This window comes from Protopterus annectens, chromosome 6.part0 (assembly GCF_019279795.1).
Source record: "Protopterus annectens isolate FY-2018-M chromosome 6.part0, PAN1.0, whole genome shotgun sequence".
NCBI classification, from domain to species: Eukaryota; Metazoa; Chordata; order Ceratodontiformes; family Protopteridae; genus Protopterus; species Protopterus annectens.
Window position 1 is genome coordinate 1988157898 of NC_056737.1, and position 24643 is coordinate 1988182540.

At 37.2% G+C, this 24643-nt stretch overlaps 1 protein-coding gene across 26 annotated transcripts in view; it reads right to left on the reverse strand.

Moving 5' to 3' along the window:
• Window positions 1–24643, reverse strand: part of LOC122805019 (titin-like) — a 759244-nt gene that overhangs the window by 248450 nt on the left and 486151 nt on the right. For 3 of the 26 annotated variants that reach the window (XM_044075300.1, XM_044075299.1, XM_044075296.1), the window contains exons 3-14: window positions 23646–23723; window positions 22608–22691; window positions 20207–20284; window positions 18980–19063; window positions 17140–17217; window positions 16098–16181; window positions 13696–13773; window positions 11723–11806; window positions 5950–6027; window positions 4865–4948; window positions 2260–2337; window positions 1023–1106 (exon numbers count right to left, since the gene is read on the reverse strand). The exons of 20 other annotated variants lie outside the window; for them this stretch is intronic. In XM_044075300.1, coding sequence (XP_043931235.1) covers window positions 1023–1106; window positions 2260–2337; window positions 4865–4948; window positions 5950–6027; window positions 11723–11806; window positions 13696–13773; window positions 16098–16181; window positions 17140–17217; window positions 18980–19063; window positions 20207–20284; window positions 22608–22691; window positions 23646–23723 — 972 coding nt within the window. The remainder of the gene's footprint in view (window positions 1–1022; window positions 1107–2259; window positions 2338–4864; window positions 4949–5949; window positions 6028–11722; window positions 11807–13695; window positions 13774–16097; window positions 16182–17139; window positions 17218–18979; window positions 19064–20206; window positions 20285–22607; window positions 22692–23645; window positions 23724–24643) is intronic. 3 more of the 26 variants (XM_044075301.1, XM_044075302.1, XM_044075303.1) reach the window with 3 other exon arrangements.

Sequence of the window (24643 nt, forward strand, 5' to 3'; positions counted from 1 at the left end):
CCCCATCACCTCTTCTCACAAACTCATCCACCCTCTCAGTGCTTCCTTAATTTACTCCATTGTGCCTCTTTTACAGTCAAATACATCATTTAGAGATATTTCCTTTGTAAATTTAAAACTTGAACCATGCAACAAATGTCATACTGTGGGACACACTTGGTACCACTGCAAAGATGTGCTGGTAATAACATCTCACGGTCTCAATGTCAACTTCTGTACTTGAATGTGCAAAGATTCCCATGTGGCACACACACACACACACACACACACACACACACACACACACACACACACACACACACACACACACACACACCTCAGGACCTTCACTATAACTTAGTCCAGGTATGATACAGACTCTTTCTATTCATGGCTTTCGTGGTAAGGGACTCTGTGGTACATCCTTACCCTTTTCCCATAGAAGGAGATAGGACACAAGACCATAAGTTCTCCACTCTCCAACCAAACATCCAGTGAACGGACAGACAGAATAGACATGTCCCCTGACTGTGCTACATTAGGCCAGCTAAGTAAATTTCACCTTTGAAGAAAACTGTATCAAAGCATTCTTTTCATAATTATACTTTCTTCCCTTTTAACAGCACCGACACCTGATATCAATCCCTCCGTCTCTCTGTCCACATTAATACAGATAAACAAGCAATCTGCAATGCACTTATTTTGAAAAGTGCACAATATTTTTTCAATAAGTAGCACACTTGACTGTAGGCAATGTCATCCAAGAGGTACACATGGAAAAACAGATGATTAGACTTGTACTACTGAACAAGAGCGGACTTTATTTCTAAAGCCCTTTAAAAACAAGTCAGTAGAAATGAGGGAGAAGATGAAAAGGTGTTAGTGCAGAGTATCTCAAAGTCAATACAGAACATACCAGACAACAAAACTCATTTTTCAAAACAGCCATCTCTCTTCTTACAGCCCTGCAAAACTACTGTCTCATTCAAGATATGACAGAAGATCATTCATAACAGATTTTTAAAGTGTTAAATTTTGAATACCTTCAATTCTACTAACTTCCACTTCAGCTGGTGCAGTCGAGGGAACAGCTTTTTCAGGTAAGACTTCCGCTTTAGGTTCAGGTGCTTCAAAGAATATTATTTAGCTTTAGTGCAAATTCAGGAAAGTGAAGAGTTTCTACAACGTATGCTAACGATGAAATACAACACTTAGGCACAAAACAGTGACAAGGAAACTCAGACACATATTGAGCAAAGTACTGCACAGGCTTACAAAGTATTATGAAAGATGCTGTGCCACAAAAAGGACAAATACAAAAATGACAGAAGTTTAGTAAATTAAAATGTTTTCTGATAAAAAAGGATGACTTATGGTGGCAAATATTTTTTAACGTTGTTGTGGGTTTTTACAAAGAGTTTAATTTGGACCTTTTACAAAATGGCATTTCCAGATTAGTACAGTGTTTTGCAAAATAACAGTCATAAATAATTGTTAAGTGCTGTTTATTTACGTAGGACCAGTTAAATATTTAAAGGAATTAGCTTAATTCTTCAAAGCTTCATGAGATCAACTTAACTTATTCTATGTTGCTTTTTCTCATTGTACCTACATAGGAAAAACAGCAAATAATATATATATATATATATATATATATATATATATATATATATATATATATATATATCAAAATAAGGGCAATAATTGAAACTGCCAAAAGGCAGAATCTGCAAGACTAAACCGGTGATATGGTTGAAACTCACAGCTTAGAAACTAATTATATCACTATAAAATGCCTTTTCAAGTCCCAAATGAAGTAAAATGCACATGCGTTTCTCACATAGGAGGACATGAACATAAAATATTAGGCAATGAAACAAGTCAGAGTTGTAACACTAAGTCATAAAAGCTAAACAATTATAGTATGTTCTTCCTGGAAAACGGATGTCAAAACATTTTGTAATCCAGATGTCTGAATCCAAGAAGGTCAGATTCAGAAGATAGTTGTCTAATGTCATTTATTAATTCATTCTAGAATACTGCACTATATGAAGACAAAGCTACTTTGTGGAGTAATTATGGCTAGTCTAGGAATTTCCACCAAGGGAACAGTCAGAATGGAAAGGGCAAAGCTAGAAAGGTCCAACTAAAAAAAAATAAAATAAAAAAAAAAAAGACACGGAAAAAAATCCTAAAAAATTAATCTGTGACAAACAAGACAAGCAGACAAGAAGACTACAAAAAGAACAATAAAAGTACAAACGTGTTTTTTGTAACTACCTTTTCTTGGCATAACCTTTGCTTTTGTAGTAACTGTCACTGGGGCACGTTTTTCAGGTAGAAGTTTCTTTTTAGGCTCTAGAGTTTTAAAAATAGTGTTGAAATTAGTGTTCATCTACCATGAGATTACCATTCTTGGTCTTTGTGTCATCCTTTCACTTGAAAGTGTACACATTCACTACATGCTAGCAGTTCATATCAGGTACACATTTTAAAAAACTGGACAACAAACATTAAAAATCACAATCTTTTTAAAAATCACAAATGTCATAGATACTGATCATACATCTGAACAATCTGTTCTGTAACACTGTGGTAGACCTGCCTTGATATTCAAATAGATTCATCGCTCTAGCAACCAGCATACATGCCTTATAGTACTATGGCAGACCTCAATTAATCTGTTATTGCTACCATGCCTTACTCCATTACAAATTAAAATGAAAAAAAAACTAAAGCATGCTAACAGGCTACCAGCATCAGAATGCAGTATCAAATAGAAATATTAATTGGGATTAGAGCAAACTTAGAGCAAATGATATAGAGGTATACTTTGTAGCACTCAACTATTCAGTACAATTATCTGTAATTACTGCAAATTGTGTTTTGTTAGTTCTATGTTACTTTTATCTTTAAATTGAAAAGGTTTTAATGGATGCTGTTGTTTCATTAAAAGAATTTAGACCATGGTGGTGCAGCGGTTAGCATTGTTGCCTCACAGCAAGAGGTTCTCCTGTTTAATTCTCGGCTGGAGCGCCTTTTGTGGGGACTCTGCATGTCCTCCCTGCGGTCGAGTGAATTTAAAGACATGCAGGTAGGTGCGAGCATGTGTGGGTGTGCCTTCTTTGAAGGTTGAGCACCAGGCTGGCAATTCCACACCGTAAAAATTCACTGCCAATCATTAGCGGACCGGAGTTCTGCTGTGGCGACCCCACAAAAGCCGAAAGACAGTTTTGTTTGTGTAGAACAGTTGAAAATATATATATATGCACATTCTCTATTATCAGATCTCACTTATAATAACATCTCACTGCCACTGGGATACTAACAGAACTGTCTTCTTCTTCTTCTTTTGGCTTTTCCCAGTTAGGGGTCAACTCAAAGGATCATCTGTCTGCTCGTGATTGGCAGTGGAGTTTTACATTGTCGAGATGCCAGCCCGGCGCCCAACCTTCCACAGAAGGCACACACATGCACACACTCACACCTAGGGCCAATTTAGAGTGTCCAGTCCACCTACTGCATGTCTTTGGGATATGTGAGGAAACCGGAGCACCCAGAGGAAACCCATGTGAACACAGGGAGGACATACAAACTCCGCACAGAAGGCGCCCCAGCCAAGAATCGAACTGGAGAACCTCTTGCTGTGAGGTGGCAATGCTAACCGTTGCACCATCATGGCCGCCCACCAACAGAGCTGTCTAAATTATGAAAATAAAATATCATCCAAACATACAAACACCACAGTAAATATAAAACTAAATGTCTGGCATCATAATCCATTATCCAAAGCAGCTTGTTTCAAATAAAATATCTGCACATTTTTTCTTGTTTATAACCTTGGCTTGTCTGTACTGCTTGCATTCATGCCTGCCATTCCTTCACCCCATTGTCCCTTCTCAACACCTCACCCACCCTCTCAGCCCTTCCTTAATCCTTCCCATAGTGTCCCTTTTAAACCCAGTTACATCATCTAAGGACACATGCTACTGTAAGACTAAAACATGCACCATGCAACAAAGGTCATAGTGTGGGACATATCAAGCTATCACTGTAAGGATGGGTTGGTATTAGCATTTTACCAGCTAACTGATGACTTTGTTTTTCCTCTTAAAGTCCCCTTTGTAGTGGAATGTACAATTTCCTTCCGGCACAATGTTTCAACCACACACATCTCAGGACCTTTGTTATAACATAGCCCCTTGCATGAAACAGATTGTTTCCAGTGATGGCCTTAAATGGATGTGCACTTAGTGTCACATCCTCTCCTTTCTCCCATGGAAGGAGACAGAATAAAAGGGCTATGTTCCCTCTTCACAACCAAATACCCAGTGAGTTGACAGCACAGACATATCCCCTGACACTGCTATACTCTGCAAGCAAAGTAATCTAGATCTTCGAAGAAAACTATATCAAAGGATGTTTTACATAATTCTCTGGTTAATGGATTTTGTCCATTTTAACAAAAATGAATAGCAGCAAAAACTCCTGATATTAGTCCAACTTTCACTCCACATTAATAGGGATAAGCAAGCAATCCTCAATGTGCACAATATTTTCCATTAGGAAACACACTCGACTGTAGAAGTGTCATCCAAAAAGTACACATGGAAAAAAGACTGACTTTTTGTACTGTTGAACAAGAGCAGGCTTTACTTATAAAGCCCTTTAAAGACAGGTCAGTAGAAATGAGAGGTGAGATGAAAAGGTGTTAGTGTAGAGTATCTTAAAGATGATGTTGGACACACAAGACAAGAAAAATTCAAGCAGGGATTTCTTCCAATCAGCAGACTGTCTTCTTACATTCGTGAAGAGATACTGTCTCATATAAGATACGATGGAAGGTCATTCATAAAACCTTTTAAAACTTTTAAATGTTGAATACCTTTAGCTCGAGTGATATCCACTTCAGCTGTTGTAGTCGATGGAACAGCTTTTTCAGGTAAGATTTCCACTTTAGGTTCAGGTGCTTCAAAGAATATTATTTAGTTTTAGTAGTAAATCAAGAAAATGAAAAGTTTCAATAGTATATGTTAAAGGTGAAACAGTTTACTTGGACACAAAACAGGGACAAGGAAAGCCAGAAACATATTTAACAAGGTACTGCACAGACTTAAAAAGTATTGCAAAAGATGCTGTGCCACAAACTGCAGAAACAGACAAACAACATATTTTACTTAATGAAACATTTTCTGAAAAATAAATGACACCTTATGTTGGGAAATGCTTTTTTCAACTTTGTTGTGTTTTTAGGAGTTTCTACAAAATGGAACGTATTTGTTAGTACTTGAACATTATTTTATAAAATAATGTTTACATAGATTTATCCAGTGCAGACTGTTTACTTAGGATTAGTTAAGTAAATGAAGAAATGAGTTTAATTCCTCAAACCGTCATGAGGTCAAAGCTGATGCATTGACTCAAGAGGTCACACTGACTTATTCTGTGTTGCCTTTTCAGCGTACTAAGGAGGTAGATACAGTACATAATGTATAAAAAGGACAATAACTGAAGCTGCTGTAAGGCAGACTCTGCAAAGAACTGGGTGAAGTCAAATTCTGTAACTATACAAGGTCTTGCTCAAGTCTCAAATGTAAGCAAAGGATACATGCATTGCTCACATAGGAGCACATGGAGATAAAGTATGCCAAGACATAATGTACGCTCAGTAATTTACAGATGTCTGGAACAAACAAGGTCAGACATAGAAGATACCCATCTGTTGTAATTTAATAATGTTTAGTAAAAGCTATGCAGTGACTCCACTGTAAAATACTGAACTGCTTGAAGACAAACTACTGGGTGCACTATTACTGGGTAGCCTAGGAATTTTTCCCAAGAGAACAGTCAGAATGGAAAGGGCAAAGCTTGAAAGGTCTAACAAAAAAAAAAAAAAATCCTAAAACACGACCAACAGACAAAAAGACAACATAAAGGACAATAAAAGTACAGACATATCTTTGTAGCTACCTTTTGATGGTGTAACCTTTGCTATTTTGGTAATTGTTACTTGGGCAGGTTTTTCAGGTGGAGCTTTCTTTTCGGGTTCTAGAGTTTTAAAAATATTGTTCAAATTAGTGTGCATCTCCCATTAGATTACCATTCATTCTCACACAGTCATCTTTTCACTACATGCTAGTAGCTCAAATCAGGCATAGAGTTAAAAAAAACGAAAAACAGACATTTAAAATCAGTAGGACCATTAAAAATACAAATGTCAGCAATACTGATAAGTGCATGTGGGTTCATAGGTAGGTACTAGGCTATCGGCCCAAGGGCCTAAGTAAGCCTAGCCAGCAAGGTTCCCTGGCTTATGCCACCCAAGAAAGTTAATTTCCTGTGCCCCTGTCGAGCAGAGCCACAGAAGTGATCCCCAGGGTGTATTTCCTATTTCCCATCCACTCACCAAGATTTTTCCTTGAAAGTGCCAATGAGGAACTTTGCTTGACATAGATGGGTAGCTTGTTCCAGCAAATAGGCAGCCATAGGGGCAGGAATTTATCCCTCCAGCATGTTCTGTTTATTGTGGTGACAAGGTTTAGGTCCCTAGAGCGTGAAGCTCAGAGGGATTGGGATTTCTTAAGGTGTAGCATGTCCAACAGCTCTGGGTTTAACATAGCTTTATATGTTAGGCAGAGATCTCCTTGGAGTAGGCAAGATGCTGCAGAGTAAAGCTGGAGTTTTTTGAGATGGTCAGTGTAGGTCATCTGTTTGAGGCCAGTAATCCTCTTTGTGAGGTAGTTCTGTGGGCTTTCCAGCTGCTGCAGATGTCTTGTGAGGTACATTCCAAAAGGGGCGCTGTACTCTATAATGGGTGAAATGACTGCCAAGTAGAGGGGAACAATGACCTCTTTTTTTCTGGATGAGAACCCTTTTGTGATGAGGTGTGCCACATACTTTGGCGATGTGATTATCAAAGGAGAGACTACTGTCCACCTGGGTCCCAAGGTCTCTTATCACACATTCAGCATTAAGTAGACTGCCGTTTATCTGGTAGTTCATGGGTACAGAGTTTTACCAAAGGGGATGACAATGCACTTTTTCGCATTGAGCTCGAGGCCATGCCTCTGACACTAGGCATCTGTCTCAGTGAGGCCCTTCTGTAGGATGCCCACATCAATTGGGGACTCGACTATGGCTCCTAGTTTGCAATCATCTGCGAACTTCGTTAGCCAGAGGCCTTCTGTGTTAGCTTATACTTCACAGAAGTAGATACCAAACAGGAGAGGTCACAGGACTGAACCCTGTGGTACTCCACTTGTCACTGGTTTGAAGTCAGATTTGGAGTCTGCAACTTTTACAGTGTGGGTTCTGTCAGTGAGCCAGTTGGCAACCCATCTTGTGATGTAGGGATTTATACAAAGTTTACTGAGTTTAGTTATAATTCCAAAATGGGGGATGCTGTCGAAAGCCTTGGTGAGGTCAAGATAGGCTGTGTGAACCACCGTACCCCCGTATACGGCTTTGATGACTGCCTCAAAGAAGTCAATCAGGTTCAGAAGGCATGACCTGCCTTTCACAAACCTGAACTGGGAGGGGTCCAGAGTTTGGAGGTTACCAATGTCTTTGTTTATGAGTTCCATGATGATACGTTCCATGGCCTTGCAGACCAGGCTAGTCAGGCTAATAGGGCGATAGTTCCCAGGATCAGTGGTGGCTCCCCCTTTGTGAAGTGGGATAACTGTTGCTGTGTGCCATTCAGTGGGCACAAAGCCTGACATGAGACTATGATTGAACATGGTGCTTAGGTGGGGAGCCAGTTCGTTCTGAAGTTCATGTAAAATGAAGCCTGAGATGTTGTCCGGTCCCATGCATGCTGTGCTTTTGGTTTTAGAGAGTGCAGCTTTTACCTGAATAGATGTGATTACAGGGACTCTGCATTCTTCCTGTATAGATATAGGCCTTTAGTGGGTGAGAGGGGGGTAAAGTTAGCACTGAACCTATCTGCCAGGATGTTGGCAATATCAGTTGGTTCTGTCATTTTCGTGCCGTTGTGCTGTAACTCTGAGCAGATCTGGGTGTTGCCATTGAGATTCTTGACAAAGCTATAGAATGCTTTGTGGTTGCCCTTAGAATCAGTGGCAATTTTGTTTTCACTAGCTAGCTTTGGAGGCTCTTATAAGGGATCTCAGCTTCTTAATGAGGCTGAACAGGCAGCTCCTCCACTCATGGGATTTTACTCTCTTTTGAAACAGTTTCTTCCTTCTTTTGTAGAGTTTGTTTATGGCAGGGGACCACCAGATTGGCTTCCTTTTCTTGGGGGATAGCATCCTGGTTCTGTTTGAGATAGCACGATCCATGGACTCATGTAAGTGCTTATAGAGTGCATTTGTGTAGGATTCAGCAGTCGTAACTGTATTGTCCATCTGCATTTGTGTCATGAGGTTCGCCACTTCTGTCTTAAGAAGCATGAAGTTGGCTTTGGACAAATTTTTTTACCATGGTTTCCTTAATGGTGGGTGGGGGCGGGATGTGGATATCTAGGGTGATTAGCTTATGGTCGGATCTGACCAACGAGGAGTTGATTTCAGGTGTGGAACACCGGTCACTCATGTTGGTAATGACTACGTCTAAGATATTGTTGCCCCTGGTAGGCGTGTGAATAAGGTGATCCAGGGCATTGGAATTTATGAATTCCAGAAAGCATTGAGTGAAGGAGTTGGTACATGAGTAGTTTTCCCAGTTAATGGTGGGGTAGTTGAAATTGCCAATTATTAGGGTGTTTGGTTGAGCCCTAATATTTTCCAGTATATCAAGAAAAGAGGAGTGGGAATCCTGGGGCATGGTGGGGGATCTGTAGCAAGCTACAATTTGGATTGCGGTTTTTCCCAGAATTGGTTGCACTTGGATAACCTTGGATGCATTATGCTGCGCAACTGGCCTGGAGGTGAGGATATCCTTAATGAATATGGACACACCTCCACTTTTGGTGTTCTGGTCCAGGTTAGATGGCCGAAAAGTTTGGTATGAGTTATAGCCTGGTAATGCAGGGGTGCTCTCCAAAGCCTTGAACCAGGTCTCAGTCACTGTACAGATATCGGTGTTCTCCATTTTAAGGAGTGCCTCCAGTGAGTGCATTTTGAGATTTAGACTTCTAGCATTGAGTAGCATTACCCTCAGTTTTTGCTTGCCTGTTCCTGCTGCGGTGTTGAATTTGTCATTTGAACTTTGCCTAAATGAGGCACTATAGGGACGGCAAGAGCCTTAGCCAGTATCCGGAATCCCAGGTGCGACAGGTGCAGGCCATCTCTGGCAAAGCATCGTGCTCTGTCGACCATGTCGTCCCAGGCAGAGAGATACTGGATCCCCTTAGAATGACAACAGAATATTAGCCAATTGTTGAAGTCAATCATTTTGTCCTTGTACTGCAGTATCATACTGGGCAATGGCAGGATGCTACTCAGCGCTAGGGTCATACCTGCATGGGCTACAAGATCGGAAAGCTCTTCCATGTCTCTTTTCATGCAGTCCAGGGAAGTACATCACAGGTCGTTCACACCAACACGGACAATGACAGAGTCATATTTGTACTTGTTGTGGAGTGACCTGAGTGTGTGGGTTATGTGGCGGATCCTGGCACCCGACAGGCAGCTGACAGTAACCTTCTCCTTGTTTAGCCTGGTGAGTGGGACATCGGTGTGCCTGACTATAAAGTCAACTATGACTAGTGTGCTGGGTACACTGGTTTACTTTATGGGCTATGGTTTATTGGTACACTGAGTCTGTGGGCTATGTGCCATTTGGGTTATGTTGGGGAGAGGAAGTTGCTTGCGTTTGTGCTTTAGAGGTCTTTGTTGCTTGAGCAGATTATTATTGAGAGCCTCTGCGAATGTTTTTGTGTTTCTATGTGTGCAGTTTGGTAGTGTAGGTTTAGTGGAACTATGTGATGAGTGTGGTGTGGTGCAAGTGTTTACCTTCTCCTCTTGACTGTCAAGTGCAGTCTTGGTTGGAGAGAGCTTTACCTCCAGTTTGCCTAGATAAGTGCATCTCTCACAGGTTGTGATATTGGGTGGTAGGAGGAGAGGGTGGTCTGTGTACATGAGGCAATTGCTACATTGCCTCAAGATGCCCAGATTCATCAGATAGACAGGAGAGAACACTGGGAGCTGACCCTTGGACATGCCTGAATAAAAACTACTTTCCTCTAGACAAGTGACATAATCTGGTCTACAACACTATGATAGATCTGTAGTGCTTGTAGCATTGCTGTCATGTCTTTAAAAAAGGAATAGTATAGTCATATACTATGCAGCACAGAACTCTTCCGCACCACAATTTGTAATGAAAAGAAATTCTATTCTTTTATTTTTATGACCCTTTAATCATTAAATTATAGAAGTTTTAAAGGATACTAATGTTGCTTTAAAACTATTTTGTGTAGAGCAGTTTTAAAACGTGTGTATGTATATATATATATATATATATATATATATATATATATATATATATATATATAAATATATATCTTTAGTATTATCAGAAAGCACTTATGACAAAAATCCACTACAATGGATATTAAAGTAGAGGTGTGTAGATTATGAATATATAGACTATCATTCAAACATAAAAAGTCCAAGAAACACTAAAAAATTAGCTGGCAACTTCAAACCAAATCCCAAGCAGCTTGTTTCAGATGAAAATATCTGCACATTTCTTGTCTATAGCCTTGGCTTGTCAGTCCTACTGACTTTCATAACTGCCATCCTATCTCCCCATCACCTCTTCTCACCAACTCACCCACCCTCTCAGTGCTTCCTTAATGTACCACATTGTGGCTATTTTACAGCCAAATACCTCATTTAAAGATACTTCCTTTGTAAATTTCAAACTTGAGCGATGCAAGAAATGTCATACTGTGGGATGCACTATCGTACCACTGCAATGATGAGCTGGTAATAACATCTTACAATCTGACTAACAACTTTGCTTTCTCTCTTAAACTCACCTCTGTAGTGTAATGTACAATGATTCCTATATGGCAAACACACACACACACACACACACACACACACACACACACACACACACACACACACACACACGCGCACATCTCAGGACCTCCACTGTAACTTAGTCAAGGTATGATATAGAGTCTTTCTACTCATGGCTTTAGTGGTAGGGCACTCTGTGGTACCCTTTTCCCATGGAAGGAGATAGGACAAAAGACTGTAAGTCCTCTTCTCTCCAACCAAACATCCAGTGAACAGGCAGTATAGACATGTCCGCTAACTGTGCTACACTAGGCCAGCTAAGTAAATTTCACCTTTGAAGAAAACTATATCAAAGCATTCTTTTCATAATTATACTTTCTTCCCTTTTAACAGCACCGACACCTGACATCAATCCCTCCGTCTCTCTGCCACATTAATACAGATAAACAAGCAATCTGCAATGCACTTATCTTGAAAAGTGCACAATATTTTTTCAATAAGTAGCACACTTGACTGTAGGCAATGTCATCCAAGAGGTACACATGGAAAAACAGATGATTAGACTTGTACTACTGAACAAGAGCGGACTTTATTTCTAAAGCCCTTTAAAGACAAGTCAGTAGAAATGAGGGAGAAGATGAAAAGGTGTTAGTGCAGAGTATCTCAAAGTCAATACAGAACATACCAGACAACAAAACTCATTTTTCAAAACAGCCATCTCTCTTCTTACAGCCCTGCAAAACTACTGTCTCATTCAAGATATGACAGAAGATCATTCATAACAGATTTTTAAAGTGTTAAATTTTGAATACCTTCAATTCTACTAACTTCCACTTCAGCTGGGGCAGTCGAGGGAACAGCTTTTTCAGGTAAGACTTCCACTTTAGGTTCAGGTGCTTCAAAGAATATTATTTAGCTTTAGTGCAAATTCAGGAAAGTGAAAAGTTTCTACAATGTATGCAAACGATGCAATGCAATGCTTCAGCAGAAAACAGTGACAAGGAAACTCAGACACATATTCAGCAAAGTACTGCACAGGCTTACAAAGTATTATGAAAGATGCTGTGCCACAAACAGGACAAATACAAAAATAACAGCATTTTTAGTAAAGTACAAACGTTTTCTGATAAAAAAGAAAGGCTGATTTATGTTGGCAAATATTTTTTAACGTTCTTGTGGGTTTTTAAAAAGAGTTTAATTTGGACCTTTTACAAAATGGCATTTCTCGATTAGTACTTGAACAGCATTTTGCAAAATAACAGTCATAAATAATTAAGTGCTGTTTATTTACTTAGAACCAGTTAAAAATTTGAAGGAATTACCTTAATTCTTCAAACCTTCATGAGATCAAAGCTGATGCTCTGACAAAAGAGGTCAACTTAACTTATTCTATGTTGCTTTTTCTCATTGTACTTAAGTAGGAGAAACAGCAAATAGTATATATATATATATATATATATATATATATATATATATATATATATATATATATATATATATATATATATATATATATATATATATATATATATATATATATATATATATATATATATATATACATACATATATGTGTGTGTGTGTGTGTGTATATATATATATATATATATATATATATATATATATATATATATATATATATATATATATGTATATATATCTATCTCTATAGGACTACTTCATATGATCGACACCTCATATGATCAACAACCATAACACTGACACCAAAACACTGAAAGCTCAAAACACCTAAGGCTCATATGATCGACACTCATAACATCAACACATGGAATCCAAAGCATTATGCCCTTTCTCCGCTGTAGCGCCACCCTGGAGTAGGAATAAATAGTTAGGGGGTGTGTGGGGAGTGTGGGGGCGAAGTCCCCCACATTATTTACATGAAGATAGTCAATTCCGTTAAAAGTATCCAAATGTATATTTAAAATTTATGACATATGTGGGGGGGCTTTACCACCCACACCCTCCTAACTATTTATTCCTACTCCAGGCTCGCACTACAGTGGGGAAAGGAAATAATGCTTTGAATTTCATGTGTCGATGTTAGGAGTGTCAATCATATGAGCTTTTGGTGTTTTGAGCTTTCAGTGTTTTGGTGTCAGTCAAATGGCTGTCAATCATATGAGCTTTCAGTCATATGAAGTAGACCCATATATATATATATACATATATATATATATATATATATATATATATATATGTATATATATGAAAGGACAATAATTAAAATCACTGTAAGGCAGAATCTGCAAGACTAAATCAGTGATATGGTCGAAACTCACTGCTTAGAAACTAATTTTATCATTATAAAAGGCCGTTTCAAATCCCAAATGAAGTAAAATGCACATGCCTTTCTCACTTAGGAGGACCGGGGCATAAAGGATTAGGCAATGAAATAAATAAGAGATGTAGCACTAAGTCATAAAAACTAAGCAATTATAGTGTGTTCTTCCTGGAAAACAGATGTCAAAACATTTTGTAATCCAGATGACTGAATCCAAAAAGGTCAGACTTAGAAGATTGTTGTCTGTTGTCATTGATTAATTCAATCTAAAATACTGTACTATATGAAGACAAGGCTACTTTGTGGAGTAATTACGGCTAGTCTAGGAATTTCAACCAAGGGAGACAGAATAGAAAAGGCAAAGTAAGAAAGGTCCAACTAAAGAAAAAAAAATCCTAAAAAATTTGTCTATAACAAACAAGACATGCTGATGAGAAGACTACATAAAGAACAATAACAGCACAAACATATTTTTGTAACTACCTTTCATTGGCATAACCTTTGCTTTTGTGGTAACTGTCACTGGGGGAGGTTTTTCAGGTAGAAGTTTCTTTTCAGGCTCTGGAGTTTTAAAAATATTGTTGAAATTAGTGTACATCTACCATGACATTACCATTCACTGTCTTTGTGTCATCCTTTCACTTGAAAGTCTGCACATTTACTACATGCTAGCTACACATTTTAAGAAACTGGACAACTGACATTAAAAATCATGATCGTTAAAAATCACAAATGTCATAGATACTGATTATACATCTGAACAATCTGTTCTGTAACACTGTTGTAGACCTGTCTTGATACTCAACTAGAGATTCATCGCTCTAGCAACCAGCATACATGTCTTATAATACTATGGCAGATCTCAATTAATCTGTTATTGCTAACATGCCTTACTCCATTACAAATTAAAATGAAGAAAAACTAAAGCATGCTAACAGACTACCAGCATCAGAATGCAGTGTCAAATAGAAACTTTACTTGGTAAGAGAGCAAACTTACTGTTATAGATTCTGCTGACAAGTAAAATATAAGGGGTAAACATAATCACAAGTTAAATGCAGATCTGAAGTTATGAAGAAAGGAAGTATATACTCAGTGCGTATTTGTCTTGTGAATAGGATACCTCCAAACTATGCACCTAGCCGCTGTAAATAAATACAATATTGGAATGGAAAAGCAGAGCATCATACTTCTTTTTATTTTCAACCAATGAGACCTACTAATAAAAGGTTACTTCCTCAAAGCTGACAAAAGAAGCTTTTGGCAGTATACAAGTGGATGATCAAAGAACCAACTCTAAATTAAAACTATATGTCTCATAAATATTATGTAGAATTAATTCACTGTGCTGTTCTGCTCAACAAATTTTCAAATTTGGTATCAATCTTATTTGTATAACAAAGCTTATTAGCAAATACAATGTTAATAGTACTTCTAAAAGCTAGATGTACTGTAAATGATACAGAGGTATATTTTGCAGCACTCAACTATTCTGTACAATCATCTGTAATTATTGCAAATTGTGTTTTGTTAGTTCTATGTTGCTTTCATCTTTAACTTGAAAATGTTTTAACGGATGTCGTTGTTTCATTAAAATAATTTTGTGAAGAGCAGTTGAAAATATATATGCACATTCTCTAGTATCAGATATCATTTAAAATAACGTCTCATTACCATGGGCATACCAAGAGAGGTGTCTAAATTATGAAAATAAAATATCATCCAAACATACAAACTCCACAGTAAATATAAAATTAAATGTCTGGCATCATAAAACATTAGGCAAAACAGCTTGTTTCAAATGAAAATATCTGTACATGTTTTTTCTTGTCTATAACCTGAAAGTCCAGCTGGCATTCATGCCTGCCATTCCTTCACCCCATCGACCTTTCTCACCACCTCACCCACCATGTCAGTACTTCTTTAATGCACCACACAGTGTCTGTTTTAAAGCCAAATACCTCATCTAAGGCACATGCTACTGTAAGACTAAAACTTGCACCATGCAACAAAGGTCATAGTGTGGGACATATTACGCTACCACTGTAATGACGGGTTGATATTAGCATTTTACCGGCTGATTGATGACTTTATTTTCCCTCTTAAACTCCCCTCTGTGCTGGAATGCATGATTTCCCTGTGACACAATGTTTCAACCACACATATCTCAGGACCTTTGTGATAACATAGCCCCTTGTATAATACAGATTGTTTGCAGTGGTACCCTTAAGTGGATGTGTACTCAGTGGCACATCCTCTCCTTTCTCCCATGGAAGGAGACCGAATAAAAGGCCTACATTCTCTCTTCTAACTAAATATCCAGTGAGTTGACAGACAGCACAGACGTATCCCCTGACACTACTACACTCTGTAAGGTAAGTAATCCTGATCTTCGAAAAAAACTATATCAAAGGATGTTTTTTTCATAATTATCCAATTAATGGATTTTCTCCCTTTTAACAAAAATGAATCGCAGCAAAAACTCCTGATAGCAATCAATCTTTCTCTCCGTACTAATAGGGATAAGCAAGCAATCCTCAATGTGTACAATATTTTTCATTAAGCAACACACTCGACCATATGGAGTATCATCCAAAAAGTACACATGGAAAAAAGAAGGTGACTTTTTGTACTGTTGAACAAGAGCAGGCTTACTTCTAAAGCCCTTTAAAGACAGGTCAGTAGAAATGAGAGGTGGGATGAAAAGGTGTTAGTGTAGGGTATCTTAAAGATGATGATGGACACATGAGACAAGAAAAATTCAAGCAGGGATTTCTTCCAAGCAGCAGGCTGTCTTCTTACATTCATGAAGAGATACTGTCTCATATAAAATATGATGGAAGGTCATTTATAAAACCTTTGAAAAAGTTTTAAATGTTGAATACCTTTAGCTCGAGTGATATCCACTTCAGCTGTTGTACTCGATGGAACAGCTTTTTCAGGTAAGACTTCCAGTTTAGGTTCAGGTGCTTCAAGGAATATTATTTAATTTTAGTACAAAATCAAGAAAATGAAAATATTCAATAGTATATGTTAAAGATGAAACAGCCTACTTGGACACAAAACAGTGACAAAGAAACCCAGAAATACATTTAACAAGGTACTGCACAGACTTAAAAAAGTATTGCAAAAGATGCTGTGCCACAAACTGCAGAAACAGACAAACAACATATTTTAGTAATGAAACATTTTCTGATAAATAAATGACACCTTATGTTGGCAAATGCATTTTTTCAACTTTCTTGTGTTTTTAGGAGTTTCTACAAAATGGAACTTATATGCTAGTACTTGAACATTATTTTGTAAAATAATGTTTCTATAGATTTGTTCAGTGCAGACTGCTTACTTAGGATCAGTTAAGTAAATGAAGAAATGAGTAATTCCTCAAACCTTCATGAGTTCAAAGCTAATGCATTGACAAAAGAGGTCACACTAACTTATTCTATGTTGCCTTTTCAGCGTACTAAGGAGGTAGATACAGTACATAATGTATAAAAAGGATAATAACTGAAGCTGCTGTAAGGCAGACTCTGCAAAGGACTGGGTGAAGTCAAATTCTGTAACTATACAAGGTCTTGCTCAAGTCTCAAATGTAAGTAAAGGATACATGCATTGCTCACATAGGAGCACGTGGACATAAAGCATGCCAAGACATAATGTAATCTCAGTCCCCATCTGTTGTAATTTAACAATTTTTAGTAAAAGCTGTGTAGTGTCTGCACTGTAAAATACTGAACTGCTTGAAGACAAACTACTGGGTGCAGTATTACTGGGTAGCCTAGGAATTTCTCCCAAGAGAACAGTCAGAATGGAAAGGGTAAAGCTTGAAAGGTCTAACAAAAAAAAAAAAGAAATCCTAAAACAAGACCAGCAGACAAGACGACTACATAAAGGACAATAAAAGTACAGACATATCTTTGTAGCTACCTTTTGATGGTGTAACCTTTGCTTTTGTCGTAATTACTACTGGGGCAGGTTTTTCAGGCAGAGCTTTCTTTTCTGGCTCTAGAGTTTTAAAAACATTGTTCAAATTAGCGTGCATCTATCATGAGATTACCATTTATTCTGACACAGTCATCCTTTCACTACATGCTAGTAGTTCAAATCAAGTGCAGAGTTTAGGAAAATGGAAAAAAGACATTAAAAATCAGTAGGGCCTTTAAAAATACAAAAGAAAGCAATACTGATAACTGCATGTGGAAACATAATCTGGTCTACAACACTATGATAGATGTATAATGCTTGTAGCATTGCTTTCATGTCTTTAAAAAAGTAATGGTATAGTCGCATACTTTGCGGCAAACAACTATTCCACACCACAAGTTGTAATTAAACGAAATTCTATTCTTTTATTTTTATTATCCTTTAATTATTAAATTACTGAAATTTTAATGGATACTAATGTTGTATTAAAAATTATTTTGTGTAACACAGTCTAAAAACATGTATATACATTTAGTATTATCACAAAGCACTTAAGACAAAAATCCACAAGTAGAGGTTTGTAGATTATGAATATACAGAATATCATTCAAACATAAAAACTCTAAGAAACACTAAAAGATTATCTGGCAACTTCAAACCAAATCCCAAGCAGCTTGTTTCAGATGAGAATATCTGGACATTTCTTGCCTATAGCCTTGGCTTGTCAGTCCTGCTGACATTCATACCTCCCATCCCATCTCCCCATCTCCTCTTCTCACAAACTCACCCACCCTCTCAGTGCTTCCTTAATGTAACACTTTGTGGCTCTTTTACAGCCAAATACCTCATTTAAAGATACTTCCTCTGTAAATATAAAACTTGAGCGATGCAAGAAATGTCATTATGTGGGATGCACTATGGTACCACTGCAATGATGGGCTGGTAATAACATCTTACAATCTGACCGACAACTTTGTTTTCCTTCTTAAACTCACCTCTGTACTATAATGTACAATGATTCCTATGTGGCAAACACACACACACACACACACACACACACACACACACACACACACACACACACACACACACACACACACACACACACACACTCACACGCACACACAAACACACACATCTCAGGACCTTTACTATAACTTAGTCCACGTATGATACAGACTCTTTCTACTCGTGGCTTTAGTGGTAGGGCACTCTGAGGTACATCCTTACCCTTTCCCCAAGGAAGGAGATAGGACACAAGACCATAAGTTCTCCACTCTCCAACCAAACATCCAGTGAATGGACAGACAGAATAGACATGTCCCCTGACTGTGCTACACTAGGCCAGCTAAGTAAATTTCACCTTTGAAGAAAACTATATCAAAGCATTCTTTTCATAATTATACTTTCTTCCCTTTTAACAGCACCGACACCTGACATCAATCCCTCCGTCTCTCTGCCACATTAATACAGATAAACAAGCAATCTGCAATGCACTTATTTTGAAAAGTGCACAATATTTTTTCAATAAGTAGCACACTTGACTGTAGGCAATGTCATCCAAGAGGTACACATGGAAAAACAGATGATTAGACTTGTACTACTGAACAAGAGCGGACTTTATTTCTAAAGCCCTTTAAAGACAAGTCAGTAGAAATGAGGGAGAAGATGAAAAGGTGTTAGTGCAGAGTATCTCAAAGTCAATACAGAACATACCAGATAACAAAACTCATTTTTCAAAACAGACATCTCTCTTCTTACAGCCCTGCAAAACTACTGTCTCATTCAAGATACGACAGAAGATCATTCATAACAGATTTTTAAAGTGTTAAATTTTGAATACCTTCAATTCTACTAACTTCCACTTCCGCTGGTACAGTCGAGGGAACAACTTTTTCAGGTAAGACTTCCGCTTTAGGTTCAGGTGCTTCAAAGAATATTATTTAGCTTTAGTGCAAATTCAGGAAAGTGAAGAGTTTCTACAACGTATGTTAATGATGAAATACAATGCTTAGGCACAAAACAGTGAAAAGGAAACTTAGACACATATTCAACAAAGTACTGCACAGGCTTACAAAGCATTCTGAAAGATGCTGTGCCACAAACAGGACAAATACAAAAATGACAGAATTTTTAGTAAATTAAAAATGTTTTCTGATAAAAAAGGATGAATTATGTTGGCTAATATTTTTTAACGTTGTGGGTTTTTAAGGAGTATAATTTGGACCTTTTACAGAATGGCATTTCTAGATTAGTACTTGAACAGTATTTTGCAAAATAACAGTCATATATAATTGTTACGTGCTGTTTATTTACTTAGGACCAGTTAAATATTTGAAGGAATTAGCTTAATTCTTCAAACTTTCATGAGATGAAAGCTGATGCTCTGACAAAAGAGGTCAGCTTAACTTATTCTATGTTGCTTTTTCTCATTGTACTTACGTAGGAGAAACAGCAAATAATATAAATTTATAAAAAAAGGACAGTCATTAAAACTGCTGTAAGGCAGAATAAGACTAAATCAGTGATATGGTTGAACTAACAACTTAGAAACCAATTCTGTCATTAAAAAATGCCTTTTCAAGTCCCAAATGAAGTAAAATGCACATGCCTTTCTCACTTAGGAGGACATGGACATAAAGGTTTAGGCAATGAAACAAATCAGAGTTGTAGCACTAAGTCATAAAAGCTAAGCAATTACAGTATGTTCATCCTGGAAAAAGTATAAAAGAATGTCAAAAGATATTGCAATCCAGATGTCTGAATCCAAGAAGGTCAGACTCTGAAGATACTTGTCTGTTGTCATTTATTAATTCATTCTAGAATACTGTACCATATGTAGACAAAGCTACTTTGTGGAGTAATTATGGCTTGTCTACGAATTTCAACCAAGGGAAGAGTCAGAATGGAAAGAGCATAGATAGAAAGCCCCCCCCCCCACCCACACCCAAAAGATAAATAAATAAATACATTTAAAAATCCCAAAACATTCATCTATGACAAACAAGACAAGCAGATGAGAAGACTACATAAAGTACAATAAAAGTACAAACATATTTTTTGTAACTACCTTTCGTTGGCATAACTTTTGCTTTTGTGGTAACTGTAACTAGGGTAGGTTTTTCATGTAGAAGTCTCTTTTCAGGCTCTAGAGTTTTAAAAATATTGTTGAAATTAGTGTACATCTACCATAACATTACCATTCACGGTCTTTGTGTCATCCTTTCTCTTGAAAGTGTGCACATTCACTACATGCTAGCTACACATTTTAAGAAACTGGACAACAGACATAAGCAATCATGATCTTTAAAAATCACAAATGTCATAGATACTGATTATATATCTAAACAATCTGTTCTGTAACACTGTGGTAGACCTGCCTTGATATTCAACTAAAGATTCAACCCTCTAGCAACCAGCATACACGCCTTATAGTACTATGGCAGACCTCAATTAATCTGTTATTGCTACCATGCCTTACTCCATTACAAATTAAAATGAAGAAAAACTAAAGCATGCTAACAGGCTACCAGCATCAGAATGCAGTGTCAAATAGAAATATTACTTGGGATTAGAGCAAACTTACTGTTATAGATTCTGCTGACAAGCAAAATATAAGGGGTAAACATAATCACAAGTTAAATGCAGATCTGAAGTTATGAAGAAAGGAAGTATATTCTCAGTGCGTATTTGTCTTGTGAATAGGATACCCCCCAAACTATGCACCTGGCTCTTGTAAGCAAATACAGTACTGGAATGGCAGAGCACTGCATTATACTTCTTTTTATTTTCAACCAACGAAACCTGTTAATAAAAGGCTACTTCCTCAGTGCTGACAACAGAAGTTTTTGGCAGTATACAAGTGGATGAGAAAGGAACCAACTCTAAATCTAAAATATATGTCTCATAAATAGTATGTAGCCTTAATTCACTGTGCTGTTCTGCTCAACAGATCTTCACATTTGGTATCAATCTTATTTGTATAACAAAGCTTATTAGCAAATACAATGTTAATAGTACTTCTAAAAGCTAGATGTACTGTAAATGATACAGAGGTATACTTTGCAGCACTCAACTATTCTGTACAATCATCTGTAATTATTGCAAATTGTGTTTTGTTAGTTCTATGTTGCTTTCATCTTTAAAGTGAAAAGGTTTTAACATGCTGTTTTTTCATTAAAAGAATTTTGTGTAGAGCAGTTGAAAATATATATGCACTTTCTGTATTATCAGATATCATTTATAATAAAATCTCATTGCCATGGGGATACCAAGAGAGATGTCTAAATTATGAAAATAAAATAACATCCAAAAATACAAACTCCACAGTAAATATAAAATTAAATGTCTGGCATCATAAAACATTATCCAAAACAGCTTGTTTCAATTGAAAATATCTGTACATGTTTTTTCTTGTCTATAACCTGAAAGTCCAGCTGGCATTCATGCCTGCCATTCCTTCACCCCATCGACCTTTCTCACCACCTCACCCACCATGTCAGTACTTCTTTAATGCACCCCACAGTGTCTGTTTTAAAGCCAAATACCTCATCTAAGGCACATGCTACTGTAAGACTAAAACTTGCACCATGCAACAAAGGTCATAGTGTGGGACATATTACGCTACTACTGTAATGACGGGTTGATATTAGCATTTTACCGGCTGATTGATGACTTTATTTTCCCTCTTAAACTCCCCTCTGTGCTGGAATGCATGATTTCCCTGTGACACAATGTTTCAACCACACATATCTCAGGACCTTTGTGATAACATAGCCCCTTGTATAATACAGATTGTTTGCAGTGGTACCCTTAAGTGGATGTGTACTCAGTGGAACATCCTCTCCTTTCTCCCATGGAAGGAGACCGAATAAAAGGCCTACATTCTCTCTTCTAACTAAATATCCAGTGAGTTGACAGACAGCACAGACGTATCCCCTGACACTACTACACTCTGTAAGGTAAGTAATCCTGATCTTCAAAAAAAACTATATCAAAGGATGTTTTTTTCATAATTATCCAATTAATGGATTTACTCCTTTTTAACAAAAATGAATCGCAGCAAAAACTCCTGATAGCAATCAATCTTTCTCTCCGTACTAATAGGGATAAGCAAGCAATCCTCAATGTGTACAATATTTTTCATTAAGCAACACACTCGACCATATGGAGTATCATCCAAAAAGTACACATGGAAAAAAGAAGGTGACTTTTTGTACTGTTGAACAAGAGCAGGCTTACTTCTAAAGCCCTTTAAAGACAGGTCAGTAGAAATGAGAGGTGGGATGAAAAGGTGTTAGTGTAGGGTATCTTAAAGATGATGATGGACACATGAGACAAGAAAAATTCAAGCAGGGATTTCTTCCAAGCAGCTGGCTGTCTTCTTACATTCATGAAGAGATACTGTCTCATATAAAATATGATGGAAGGTCATTTATAAAACCTTTGAAAAAGTTTTAAATGTTGAATACCTTTAGCTCGAGTGATATCCACTTCAGCTGTTGTACTCGATGGAACAGCTTTTTCAGGTAAGACTTCCAGTTTAGGTTCAGGTGCTTCAAGGAATATTATTTAGTTTTAGTACAAAATCAAGAAAATGAAAATATTCAATAGTATATGTTAAAGATGAAACAGCCTATTTGGACACACAACTGTGACAAGGAAACCCAGAAACACATTTAACAAGGTACTGCACAGACTTAAAAAGTATTGCAAAAGATGCTGTGCCACAAACTGCAGAAACAGGCAAGCAACATATTTTAGTAATGAAACATTTTCTGATAAATAAATGACACCTTATGTTGGCAAATGCATTTTTTCAACTTTCTTTTGTTTTTAGGAGTTTCTACAAAATGGAACTTATATGCTAGTACTTGAACATTATTTTGTAAAATAATGTTTCTATAGATTAGTTCAATGCTGACTGCTTACTTAGGATCAGTTAAGTAAATAAAGAAATGAGTAATTCCTCAAACCTTCATGAGTTCAAAGCTGATGCATTGACAAAAGAGGTCACACTAACTTATTCTGTGTTGCCTTTTCAGTGTACTAAGGAGGTAGATACAGTACATAATGTATAAAAAGGACAATGACTGAAGCTGCTGTAAGGCAGACTCTGCAAAGGACTGGGTGAAGTCAAATTCTGTAACTATACAAGGTCTTGCTCAAGTCTCAAATGTAAGTAAAGGATACATGCATTGCTCACATAGGAGCACGTGGACATAAAGCATGCCAAGACATAATGTAATCTCAGTCCCCATCTGATGTAATTTCACAATTTTTAGTAAAAGCTGTGTAGTGTCTGCACTGTAAAATACTGAACTGCTTGAAGACAAACTACTGGGTGCAGTATTACTTGGTAGCCTAGGAATTTCTCCCAAGAGAACAGCCAGAATGGAAAGGGCAAAGCTTGAAAGGTCTAACAAAAAAAAAAAAATCCTAAAACAAGACTAGCAGACAAGACGACTACATAAAGGACAATAAAAGTACAGACATATCTTTGTAGCTACCTTTTGATGGTGTAACCTTTGCTTTTGTCGTAATTACTACTGGGGCAGGTTTTTCAGGCAGAGCTTTCTTTTCTGGCTCTAGAGTTTTAAAAACATTGTTCAAATTAGCGTGCATCTATCATGAGATTACCATTTATTCTGACACAGTCATCCTTTCACTACATGCTAGTAGTTCAAATCAGGTGCAGAGTTTAGGAAAATGGACAACAGACATTAAAAATCAGTAGGGCCTTTAAAAATACAATAGAAAGCAATACTGATAACTGCATGTGGAAACATAATCTGGTCTACAACACTATGATAGATGTATAATGCTTGTAGCATTGCTTTCATGTCTTTAAAAAAGTAATGGTATAGTCGCATACTTTGCGGCAAACAACTATTCCACACCACAAGTTGTAATTAAAGGAAATTCTATTCTTTTATTTTTATTATCCTTTAATTATTAAATTATTGAAATTTTAATGGATACTAATGGATACTAATGTTGTATTAAAAATTATTTTGTGTAACACAGTTTAAAAACATGTATATACATTTAGTATTATCACAAAGCATTTAAGACAAAAATCCACAAGTAGAGGTTTGTAGATGATGAATATACAGAATATCATTCAAACATAAAAACTCTAAGAAACACTAAAAGATTATCTGGCAACTTCAAACCAAATCCCAAGCAGCTTGTTTCAGATGAGAATATCTGGACATTTCTTGCCTATAGCCTTGGCTTGTCAGTCCTGCTGACATTCATACCTCCCATCCCATCTCCCCATCTCCTCTTCTCACAAACTCACCCAACCTCTCAGTGCTTCCTTAATGTAACACTTTGTGGCTCTTTTACAGCCAAATACCTCATTTAAAGATACTTCCTCTGTAAATATAAAACTTGAGCGATGCAAGAAATGTCATTATGTGGGATGCACTATGGTACCACTGCAATGATGGGCTGGTAATAACATCTTACAATCTGACCGACAACTTTGTTTTCCTTCTTAAAC